This window comes from Podarcis tiliguerta, assembly GCF_965153285.1.
Source record: "Podarcis tiliguerta genome assembly, chromosome: 2".
Taxonomy (NCBI): Eukaryota; Metazoa; Chordata; class Lepidosauria; order Squamata; family Lacertidae; genus Podarcis; species Podarcis tiliguerta.
The window spans coordinates 91,478,557-91,490,996 of record NC_139535.1 but is presented as its reverse complement, the minus strand read 5'-3'; the positions used below and the strand labels follow the sequence as shown (position 1 = coordinate 91,490,996).

General features: G+C 43.2%; 1 protein-coding gene across 2 annotated transcripts in view; it reads left to right on the top strand.

Moving 5' to 3' along the window:
• The window catches only part of ASPSCR1 (ASPSCR1 tether for SLC2A4, UBX domain containing), a 66,124-nt gene that overhangs the window by 37,821 nt on the left and 15,863 nt on the right, over positions 1-12,440 (top strand). For both annotated transcript variants that reach the window (XM_083430198.1, XM_083430199.1), the window contains exons 8-12: positions 1,398-1,537; positions 4,281-4,362; positions 5,105-5,171; positions 7,144-7,206; positions 7,440-7,492. In XM_083430198.1, the coding sequence (XP_083286324.1) occupies positions 1,398-1,537; positions 4,281-4,362; positions 5,105-5,171; positions 7,144-7,206; positions 7,440-7,492 (405 nt within the window). The remainder of the gene's footprint in view (positions 1-1,397; positions 1,538-4,280; positions 4,363-5,104; positions 5,172-7,143; positions 7,207-7,439; positions 7,493-12,440) is intronic.

The following is a 12,440-nucleotide window of genomic DNA, read 5'->3' as shown; positions in this document are numbered from 1 at the left end:
CATAGCCTTGATGCTTCTGCTCTATATAATCTGCTATAACCCACCAGTGCTGGGTTCAGTGAAATCTGTCTCTTGTTCATGCTTGTCACTTCTGCATAACTATTTCCGAGTTCCTTCAGTCTCCCCAAAACTGATGGAGGCTTTCCATAGCAATCTTGACTGAGTCAGTTCTCCATAGGCAACATACCTGATGTGGACAAGGAGGAGTGGCAGCAGCTTTCAGGCTATAAAGCATGCAGAGATTGCTACTTAGCAGACTAATTCTGAAGCTCAGAAGGGCACATTTTGAATCATCTCTGATTTTCACAGTGGAGGGTCACTTGCTTGTAAACCATCCCAATCAACAGCAGAACCTGCTTGATTGTGCAAACCTGTTGCATGAAAAAGCTCAGTTGGAAGCCTTCTTTTCAGTGTGAAAGCTGTGCACATTTCAGGAGATTTTGGCATTGCGTTCAAGCGAGAATTCTGAGGTGGTGCACTTCCATGTGTTCTGTGCCTTGTGTCTTGTGCCCTTATTAAAGCTTATATTATTGTGTGTCAACTAAGAAAGTTTGCCCAATCCCATTTTCAAATGTCGGTCCTATTGTCATGCAGGTTTTTAAAACTGATTGCATTTAAATAATCATTTGGGGGAAATGATATCAAATAACTTTCAATTTTTTAAAAATTACATAGATTCAGCTGTACTATTTATGAGATCTTTCTTTCTTTCTTTCGTATGGCTCCTAGCAGCTTTAGTTCAAAGCACAGCTGCTCTGCTGCCCTGGGTAAAAATGCTTTAAAATGCTGCAGAAAGAGGCTTTTCCCCCACTGCTTCCTGTGTAATTGTGTAGGCACAAAGGGACCTTGTACAGTAAAAAAGATGGCTACCCCAACAGCACATGGAGGCATCCATATTTTTTTCCCATACAATGCCCCTTTGTTTGTTCCTTTGTGTGCAACCACTTACCGCAGCATTTTAAAAGCACCTTTACCCGGTGCTGTACTTTGAAGCTGTTCTTAGCGGCTTCACAGTGGGAAGGAAGGAAGGAAAGCAGTCTTCAGACCATCTTGTAAGTGGAATGAGTGAACTGTGTTTCAGAAAGGTTTGCACATCTACAGGTACAGGAGTATTTGTTTATGGGGTATGAACCAGGGGAGCTAACCTCACATTGCAGAGAAGATAAAATCCTTCCCATTTCTGTTTTAAGACCAGGAAAGAGATTCACATGGGGAATGATTAAGCTGAAAGTTACTGTAATTCTGAAGCCTTTTTGTAGTTAAACGAACAAATGCTTTTGGGCAGGATTTTCTGGACACCCCCAAAAGGCACAATTGTACATATGCAAATATGTTCAGCTGATTCCATGCCTTCTTGGATCCAGTCATCTGAACATCAGTTCCTATATTCTTTACAGCATCTGGAGCGAGAGCCAATTTTGTGCCATCCAGATCTACAGAAGCCACTGGATTTTGGCTCACAAGAACTTCCAGATGAGTTCTTTGAGGTGACTGTAGATGATGTGAGGAAACGTTTGTCTCAGCTCCAGAATGAGAGGTAAGTTTCTTTTTCATTAGTGATGCAGTCACTCCATGTAGTATGTTGTGGATGGCCACTGACAATAACGGAATTTTCACCATCTGTATTTTCTACATTTCACTTCCTTCTGAACTTACAATTTATAGTTCTCTCCACCATATGTGTGTGTATATTCCTATAATTTAGGATTATATAATTCAGGTATCTGGTGAAGTGGACTATAGCCCATAAAAGCTTATGGCATAATACATTTGCTAATCTTTTAAGTGGCCACAAGTGTCTTTCCTATTTTCCTGCAATGGACTAACACAGCTAATTCCACCTATAGGCTGTTTCACAATCTTGCTGACACAAAGCATATCACAGCATGGGTCTGCATTGGCCTAATATCTGGGAGAATTATATGCTGTTATAATGTCACCCACATTCTTTGAGATTTTGAATCTTTCTCATAGTTTCCCACATAATCAAGTACGTTCACCTGTTCCAGATGGTGTTTTAATATATTTCCCTAAGAGCTCAGGAAATTAGCATAAAATCAGACACCACTCAGCATGATGCTTAGAAGAATTAAAGTACAGTATTCTGAATTTAGTGGGTGTACTCCCAAGTTAGTGTGAAGCTGTAATATGATAAAGAAACTATTTCATTGAAATTGGATAGGGAAGGGTTTTTTTGTTTTTTTGCTCAAATTACAGGCATGGGGAATGTGTCTTCTAAGCAAAAGGGGGGAAACATTAATTTCTTTCTGAGTGTTAAGATCAGGTTGTAGTAGTTATTCCAGGCACACACCTCTGTTCTAAGGAGCTGACAAATACAGTTGCCTCCTGCAAGGCTGAAGGTTTATCTAGGCTGCTATTTTCCTAGTTGATGTTTCAGTTTCGTAAGCCTTATTGCTTTCCAGTACCTCCAGCCAGTGTGTCTAGGTCACAGAGTTGTTTAGAAATTCTTGATACACTTTATGTCATCTACTAGATGCCTCTGTTATAAACACTGGAAAAAAGATAGACGACTGGACAGCAAAGCTCATGATTTCTTTGTTTATATATTGGCAATCCCATTTCATTCCCTTTGACCACAATGCAAGTCATCAGGTGCTAAGCCAAAAAGCAAATCCATGTCAGAATCCTCTCATTTTTACACTGTGGCAATATTTTCCAGTTTAAAACTGAAATTTTCATCTGCTGTGGCAACGAAATGGGATTACACAAGACACAGGAATGAAAGAGATTACACCAATTGTGGATCAGGCAATATAAACAAGAGGAGGGATGAGTCCGGTGCCAACTTTATTTTTGTGTTCTTCCACAAACTTCTAGGGGGACCTAGATGGATTCTACATTTCCTCATCCCTTGACAGTTGCCTTGCCACTCCTGAATAATATTTGGGATAAACATGAGCGTGTGTAGTTGTCACATTACTAATATACTCCCCAATACTGTTACGTATTTATAACATAGGCTGTCATTAGATCTCACTGATACTGTACTTGGATTTTGGAAGGAAAAAACTAAATCTGAAGACTTTACTTTAGGTAAACTTTACTGACGATCGCAAAGATAACAGATTGTCGCATTTTAGAAATTGGAACAAAGCCTGCATGTGAATTGGTCTTTACACAGAGTGTGCAATAATGTGGGGGGGGGGGGTCACAAAGCAGACAAATGGTGTTAACACAAGTGAAGGTACTTTTCAATACATGTTTTTCATGATTCCCCCCCCCCAAAAAAAACTTTTAGATGGAAGGACTAATGCACAAATGGAAGGATTAGCTTGATCGTTCCTTAAGCTTGTGAATATTTGTATGGTTTCACTGGAGGTGTTTCTTTGAAGCTTTGCAAAGTTTTTTTTTTAAAAAAAATAGTTTAAGAAAGTGAAGGAGTAAAGTAATTTAAACGAAAAGTGCTGTGTCATCTCTTAAAGTAAACAATTAAACTGTGGAGCTGTGAAATCTGTGGAAGAACACCTCTGAGCTGCATCTGCAGTTTTGTTTTTTAACTTCTCTGATTACAGTATATCCTTTACCGCTCATCAGTCTTGGTGAATCAACATTTTGAATTAAATGTCAAATGAATCAAACTTCCCTCTTTAACTTCCAATCATTCCTTTGGTATTGTGGTATGGCATTTGTTGCACCATAGGGAAGGCTGAATTGAGCTTTCTGTTTAAAGCTGAAGCTTCTTGAAGACTGTACAGTCTGTCCCTGCACCTCCCCATGATTTTAGAATAGTTGGAAATTGCACAGGGGGTACCTGTGTGAGGAGTTTTCAAAATACGAGCACACATATTGCATAGTTTCAGTTTATATGCTTGTCACAACTTCTTTTCTACACCACAAGGGGGAAATCTGGCAAGGCTGTTACCAGCAGACTTTTTTCTAAACTAAGTAAAAATTACAAAATGCATTATTTCAAACATTAATCTTAAATTGTTATAAATGTATAGTGCTGGTGCAAACCTGTAGGTTGGAGGCACATTTGAACATAACCAAAAATGCTCAGCCACTTTCAAATATGTTTGAGATTTGTTTGGTTAAAATGATTTTGCTGCAGAGTTTCTCAGATCTGCCTCTTTTGCAATCTTGTTTTGGGAGTGTGTAGTGGTGTTTTGTTTTAGACAAACATACACAGAGGTAGAGAGCAGGAAGGAGAATGTATGGAGCTTAAGCAGATAAGAGAGTTACTAGATTGTGTGGAGTGGCAGCCCCTGGCTGTATGGATCTGTGACTATACTGGCTTGCTAAGCTTTCCCTCTTCCTAGGAAGCGTTTGGAAGAATCTCCCTTGATGACACGAGCTCAGCGAGAAACTCAGCTGAAGGACAAGCTTGAGCGCTATCCAAAGGTAATGTTTTGTTTTGGGTCTTTCACAAAATGAGGAACAGAAAGGTAGTTGGTGGATGGTAAATTCTCAGGTACCGACTTCAGGTTACTGGCATCATTGAACCATCTTCTCTTACATTCTGGGACAACCAAATGAATGGCAAACAGGGCTAGCTGGTTATAGCGGTGCCCTTAGCAGGATTCTTATACCTGAAGGTTTGATGGGAATCCTGCCTGTTCTGCTCCCCTGGTTCATTGCCCCATTTATTTCCTTTAATTTGAGATCAGTAGCTCTCTTGGAACAGTGGTGGAGCCCAGAATGAAGCTATAATAGTACTTAGCATTTAGATACTGTGTTAAGTGTGCCGAAAGTTTGCTAAGGTGTCATAATTAGTATTTCCATATTGCAGAAGGTTGCTGGGGGGTGGGGGCTGAGTCTGAAAGAGAACGTCCTGCCTAAGGTCACCAAGTGAGTTAATATCAGAGGTAAGATCTGAACTGGGAGCATCCTGATTCATAACTCAGTCTCAACTACCGTGCTACCCCAGCTATCCATTGTTGTTCCTGACAACTTCTTGTTGGTGTGGGTTTCTAAAATCGCCCTTTCAAGTATCTTGAAAGCCCCATATATAGTGTCAACCAGTCACAGTTGCTCATTCATGAAAAGGCATCAGTTTCTCAGAATGAGCTAGTCTTGTCCCAAAGGCAGAGGTGGTTTGACCATGGTTTACTTGAGTAGGCTCCTGCTCTTTGTTTTCAACTAGGTGGTACTGAGAGTTTACTTCCCAGATCGTCACATTCTACAGGGCTTCTTCCATCCCAGTGAAACAGGTAAGAAGAGTGTATCTCCCTCCCAGCTTCTGCCTCACCCCCAAGTAAGGTGCAGTGAAATAGAGAAAAGTTCCTTGCTCCCAGGCTAAGGTTTGTGACTTGAGATAGTTACACTGCAATGTCTCTAGTTGTTTTGTTTGGGCGGTGCTTTAAAAGCTTGAAACTCAAGCACTGTGATCTGAATGAAGGAGGGCTGAGATTTGTGCTCTAAAGAGGACAAATCTTCCAGGCCACTTACCGCTGCATTAGTCATGCCCAGATGAGGCCATTGAACAACAGGGTGTTGGTCTAGTGTAGTTTCAACCAGAGCCCAAAAAAGGAGCTGGAAACACTGAAGAGAAGTTGAATCAACCACTCTTCTTAAATGTGCCAGGGGCCAAAAGCAAAACCAGGCTTCCTGCACCTCTAAATAGCAAGAGGCTAGAACTTCCTGCGGCATGGCAGGGCACACACCCAACTATGCTTTCTGCCTTGCATCTGTCCCCATCTACGGAACTAGATGTCCGTTCCTCCTCATGAATTTCTGCTCCTCCTTTGGCCTTAGGCTTGTGAGAGGGAACTCTAAAGCGATAGTTCTTTTGCACAGGCCTGACTAAAGTAAGATCCAGAATCTTCTGCCTTGCTGGCGTGAGATGTGTGCGTCAGCCCCTGTATTCCTAGGATCCTGAGTCGGGGCAGGCAGAACATACCAGATAGGAGGCTTTACACAATGCTGTACAGATAGCTGGCTGGTTTATCTGCTGTAAACACTTAAACACTACCATTGTTGCCTGTACCTTTTGAGGGAAGTGATTTGAATATTGAAGGAGGGGCGGAGAAGGCAGATAGGACCCTGGGTAACTACTGTTTGTGTTGCTCATTCTTTTGTGTCAGATGGCAATGGTGGTTGCTCGTGAGTAATCAGTCAGGACTGTCTTTTACAGGTTTTATTTTGGTGCAAAACTATTTACAGTGCAGAACCACAAGTTCATGTCTGCCTCAATCGCTAGCAGAATGCGGGAGTGGTCATTTCCGGGTCATCCCCCAACATAATAGCTTAGTCACCCCCAGCCTTTTCCTTCCTTCTTTGCGTTTTACACCTCTGCGCAGGGTGGGCGATGGAGAAGCGTGCTTCCTCCTGGCTGGCTTGACCAGGAGCGGTGCTGAGGCTCTCAGCAGCATCCTCTGGTCCCTTCCCCTCTTCCCCACTGGAGGTGTGGCTTTCCCCACCACAGGAAGAGGAACTGCTTCCCAAGATTTTTGGAGGTTCCCTGTAACCCAACTGCCCCTCTGCTTCCCTTCCCTGTTCCCATGGCAGTCCCCTGACATTTTGCTTTGTGTTGAATCTGGGTTTTTGCTCCTTTTAGAAGCAGCCATGTTCCTTGCTACGCCATCTATCTTTCAATCTAGCATAGCCTGGAAAAATCATTTGTGAGGGTCTCCGATAGCAAAACTGAACACCACTTCAGTTATTCCTTTCAGGGAAGCCAATCCTTTTGAATTGCTCATTGGGGGCAGAGGGGGTTTGGGCTGGCAGTTAATATAAGACGGAAGATTTGTAAGGGAAGTTTCTTCATTTATTCCTGGGCAGAAGAATTGGAACATACTGTTGAGACTTTGCATTGGGGAAACCAAGCCAGATCTTGATTAGGATGATAATTTTTTCCCCATCATTGAAGGATGCTGAAGTCTCAGTGTTGGGGTGTTCATAGTGTGGGGAGGAGACTTCCAGCTATAGAGACAGAATGTGCAGTGATGAAGCTTGAAAGCATAGACAGATGTTACAATTCCTTTTGGTGAACCTAAAATAGGTGCTGACCAATCAAGACATCTCCTCTTGCTTTGTCCTCTCCATGTGTCTTTAAAGCAGTGACTACATTGGTTTTCTTTTCTAAGCACTGCAGCAAAGGAGATGTGGTCAGTGCTGTAAAGAGAATGCTGCTCACAATATATCTTTTGATCCACACACCGATTTTCATGCTTTATTTGACAGTTGGTGCTCTGAGGAACTTTGTGAAAAGCCAGCTTGCAGATCCAGAGATGTCGTTCTATCTATGTAAGTTCAGATTTATGTTTTATAACTTTTTAAATGCCAGTTCTACAGGCCTACTGTCACCATCTAGGTCTTTTAATTTAAATTGCCACAGCTAGTGAGCTATAAGAGATAGAGCTGCACCTCTATCTCTCTCCTCCGCCCTATTCCCTCTCATTCCCCAACCCTTTGCTAAATGAGCTTTATATATTTTTCTTGTTCTCTTTTCCTAATGAGAACTTTGTGTTTTACTTTAGTTACTACACCTCCCAGATGCATCTTGAATGATGACAGTTTGACCCTCTTTCAGGTAATGGCTGTATGCCTCTTCCTGTTTGGTTTGTTTTTCTTATCACAAAAACGCCCTCTACTCTGGTTTTGCTTTTAAGGGCCTGAATAATTGCCTCCTGTGGGTCTCTATTAAGCCAAAGGTAGGTGAAAATCTGCAGTTGGAGTCTAAAGTGCTTCCCTTTGCTTGTGCACCTGGCATGTTACAAGGGCTTCCCATTGTTGAGCAGAAGTGCTTCTGGCAAGGCCATTTTTGCCGCGAGTGAAGCAAATAAGCCCCACTGGGTGGAATTCAACTGAGTTGTTACATGCACAGAATGAGGTCAGCTTGCACAATGGGACTTCCCTCCCTTATATTCATATCCCCCAAATCTACTCTGAAGGGTTGGTGGAACCCACAGAACAGGTTTGGGGGGGCATGGAGGGGAGGGGAAGTCTTGTTGCACAAATGGACTTCATTCCCCACACATACCCTACTTAGCACTACCTTGAATTCTGCCCACTGTGCTTACTGGGGCTTTCTCTGGAGTTAGTATGCATATAAGCGCAGCTTAAAATTGAATTATTTAGCATAGAAGCAAGCCAGCTGAAATAAAGGGAGAAGGGGCTACACATGCCCACAGTATTCACTAGTGTTCTTGTGAGAAGATTCTGAAAGGCCGTTACATCCAAAATTAAAACATTTTCTCGTTGTCTCGTGACACTAACCATACGGAGCACTTTGATTGCAGAAGCTGGGAGGTGATGCTGATGAATTGGGCTGTTTCCTTCCAGCTATACAAGTTTAAGGATTCGTGAATGGGGGTTTTCCCCTCCCTGACAGTTGTGTGTACCTCCTGATAGATGTGGGAATTGTTGTGGCATTGCGATCACCATGCTCCGAATTCTTGGGTAACTGGAAATGTTGCTTATATGAACTGAATTCCTGGAGGCTTTTCCAAATTGGACAACATTGCTTCACTTTAAAAGGGTGCATGAGTATTGTGATACGGATATCCTTTTCAGAAGGTATAGATCGGAACGTGAGCTCCCCATAATGCCTGCATCCCAGGTGTGTGCATCTTAAAGAAAGGCTGTGACTCAATGGTAGGCAAATGGTTTGCATGCAAAAGGCCCTGGGTTCAATCCCCAGGCAGGGCTGGGAAAGACCGCCGTCTGCTACGCTGGAGAGCTCTGCCGGTCAGTGTAGACAATATTGAGCTAGGTGGGCCAGTGGTCTTGACAGCTGAAGGCAACTCCCTGTGTTCCCATGTCTCTGTGACTTGGATCTTGACTCTTGATACCAGTCGCTTCTTTCTGTTCATGGAGTGCAAGAAGCTTGGGTTAATTATCAATGTTGAGGATCACTGGAGCGACCTTCCTCCACTTCCCCCTTCTAGGGGAGGTAATTTTGCAAGTTCTCTGAAGTTCCTCCCTCTTACGGGTCCGTGCAACCCTGTTCTGTTTTGCCCCTGCCCCCTTTCTTTTGATCTCCTTGCCTCCGGGCCCCAGATGAGAGTGCGCACTTGCCAAGCAAACAGTCTGTCTCTGTTTTGGAAGGCCTGAAAATGTGTGCTCTTGATTTTTAGGAAGGCTTACTGTGACGGAGATGAAGAACTCCTTGCACAAAAGGCTTTTTGCCTGAACCTAGCTGCGGAGCTCTGGTTTGTTTTGCTAAATGCTGAGTGGAACTGAGAGGGCCTAGCCAACAAGCCTCACCGACTGCAGCTTTCCTGCCCAAAGAAAAGCGAGGCAGGACCAAAACTGTCACTCGCAGGGTATGATATACCAAGGGTCATTTGGAGGTTGACAGGTCATACAGAGTGTAACAGGAATCGGTTTGCGTAGTGTATGTCAGAGCCTCTCAGGCGGCATATTGAATTAGGAAAGGATTAGACCTCTTCTGAAGTTGTTTATAATGGAGCTTTCCAAATTCCATGACTTCCTGGCCAGGCCATGTGGACGAGACACCAGTGCAGCTGCTGTCAGAGCACTGAATGTGTAAAGAGCCAATACCGATGGCTACCTACGTTCAAGCTCAAGACCTGTCCCCTTTCTGACACACAGTGCCTCACAACTCCTTGCCAAGAAGCTTAGGTTACCCCCCCCCCCAAAACATGTCTGTCTCTGTATGGTTTACTAATAGTGTTTTGTTTGTTGCCACAATGCTTACATTGGCCTCGGCCTCCTTGACCCCTGGGAATGTGTCGGGCCTGCGCACTTTTACAGCATGGGTGTGCTTTTATTGTTCATGGCTGGTGACTCCATAGCCCGGGCATGATGTAGCGGTTAGTTGTGTTTTCTGCCGTCTTGAGGCCCGTTCGGCATGCTTAATCAAAGTGTGCACAAAATACGTTTTGACTTTCATGAGATACTTCTGCAAATCCCTTTCCAATGCCAGTAGCACTATACTCTGCCGGCATTTAACAGATCGGGGAGGGAGGGTATCTGTGCAACTGTTGGCCTCCTTTTAAAGTCCAGATGTGGTTAGATGTGTTCTTCAGAACGGGGGGGGGGGGGGGGAGCATTTAGCCTTTAGAGTTTGTTTGCTTTTTAAGTGTTAATGAAAAAAAAATCAACAAATGGTGGGGCGTTGCTGTGGGGAAAGTGGTACTCTTGAGTTTCGCTTATTTTGTTTCATTTCTGCCTAATTTTCCACTCTGTAAAGAAACAAAAACAAAAACAAACTTGTGTGTTCCAGCCCAGGAATTTATAGAGCAGGTACATGCATAACCTCCATATTATTATTTTTAAAAAAAGATGGAAAATATTTACAAAACTGGACTGAGGTGGAAGAGGTGTTTTGCCCGTGACTAGTTACGTCACCAAAATATCAAGCAGGTGCCTGTAACACTTGTGGAAGTATATTCCACACAGCAGTGATCACACCGTCTGAAGGAAGTAGTCATATTTTCTGAGGTACGCTTTATTTGTCCAAAGAAGCATGCAACTAGTTCCGCGAGCCCAACGAAGCTCCAGAGTTGTTTTTCTCAAGCTGCAGGCATCCCCCTGCCCTACCGCCACAGTTCCCTGGGTGCTATGCGCCAAGCTGCTTTCGAAACTGACAGGGATTTTAAATTCAGATGTTTGAAGGAAAAACCTTTAGAATTCAAAGAGGTTAGCAGAAACCTCTTGTCTGAGCTTGAAGCAGCTCTTTGGATTCTTGGCCAACAGAAGTTTGACCTTGGATAGGGGGCAGAGACATAATGTCTGCACACAGCAAATGAGAAGCAAACACATATTTATCGTACAGTGGTGCAGAATGACCCTGAGAGCCATTTAGCACCTGAGCCTGGCCTCTGCTCGGATGTGCTTGCAGCCCTTCAGTGCTGGAACAGAAAGCTCTGTGCCTTTTCTTTCTGAGTCACAATGTCATCTTGGTGGGGAGCAGTCAGTTCAGTGCCTTTTCTTCTTCTCTCCCCCCCCCCCTTCAAAGCCACTGAAATATTTTAATTAATAGCAGAAGTGCCAGTGGAAAGGTCCCTTGTGCCTTTGAACTGGGCGACTTTCCCACTCATTGGGAAAGCAGCTCCTCCCATCTTCCCTTGTTTTGTGCCATCTTGCCCACAGCTGCCACCCAACACGATCTCCAATTCCCACACGCTTATTGTGGTCGGAAGATAGGAAAATAAGAGAAGTTTTCTGTGGAGTTCTGAGAAGCCTTAGGAGGGAAAGGTCACACTGGGAGTCTGATTAAACTAGTGATTAAAACCTGTATCTGGAAACGGAAGTTTCTCTATACGTTTTGGCCCTCTTTAGCCCAGCCTGTAGGCCAAACCAGACCTGTAAAGCAATTGTAACTTGACCTATCCCATTTTAATCAATGTGGGGTATAAAACCTTTGTCCTCTTGAGGAAATAATCAAATTAAAAAGTAACACCGGGGGGGGGGGGGGGAGACACACACAGAGACATGGAGTTGCAGGGGAATCACTCCTCATTGTAATGTTACTACTCATCCCTGGATCTTACATTTAATGCACTGGCTGCGATTGAGTTTTGTGTGTGTCAGGCTCTTCTAGGTATCTTGAACACACAGGAGTACTCATCCCACCCAACCTCCCATGTTGGCTTTATCCTTGAACTTTGCTTCCCAACATAGATTTTTGCATCACCACCACCACCACTGCATATCTGAATACTTCTTGGATTTTAACTTCCTCTTTACCTAGGATGCTTTTCTTCACCTCTCTTTTTTGTGCATTTTCTGACTATATTAACCAACAGCTGCAAGGGAAGGTTTAGTAGCTTCTCACTCCTTGATCCAGCTATGGCGGCTTTCTGGTCTATATACCCAATTTTGACTGTGAGTTTTTAGCATTCTAATATGCAGTTTTATTATTACACATAAAGTAGGGTTTTTGTGTTTTGTGTAAGCAGGCAGGAGGTTTGAATGACACTACAAGCATGATCCCAGACAAATAGATATAGGATTTGAGTCTTAGGCTGCAATCCTAACCCCATTTACCTGAGAGTAATCTTCACTGAAATCAATGGGACTTACTTCTTAGATTAGTATTACTACCTTAAACTCCTAGCGAAGTGGTTTCCTTGATATTGCCACCTATAAGGTCTCTGAGCAAATACTCCTGTTTTCATAAAGAGAGTTAGCAAAAGGTTAACGGAGAGAAGTTCAGACAATAATTGCTGCAGCGACCATATAAGGACATCTGAAAATAATTCAACACAGATAGAATATCACAAACATTATTACTGTCAAAAATGGTCTTGTTCATAGTGATCTTCCTTTGATGGTCCGTTTAAAGTCTCTGCTATCTGAACACTTCATTCACAATCTGGAGTCAGATCTCCAGTTCCTGAGAGACTAAAGCATCCACAACGAATGGCCATCTAACCTCTGCTTAAAAACTTCCAATGGCGGTGAGTACATCACTTTCCAAGGGAGTCCATCCCACTGTCAAACAGCTTTTACCTCCAGAGAGTTAATCCTGATTATGATTACCGTATTTTTCGCCCCATAGGACACACTTT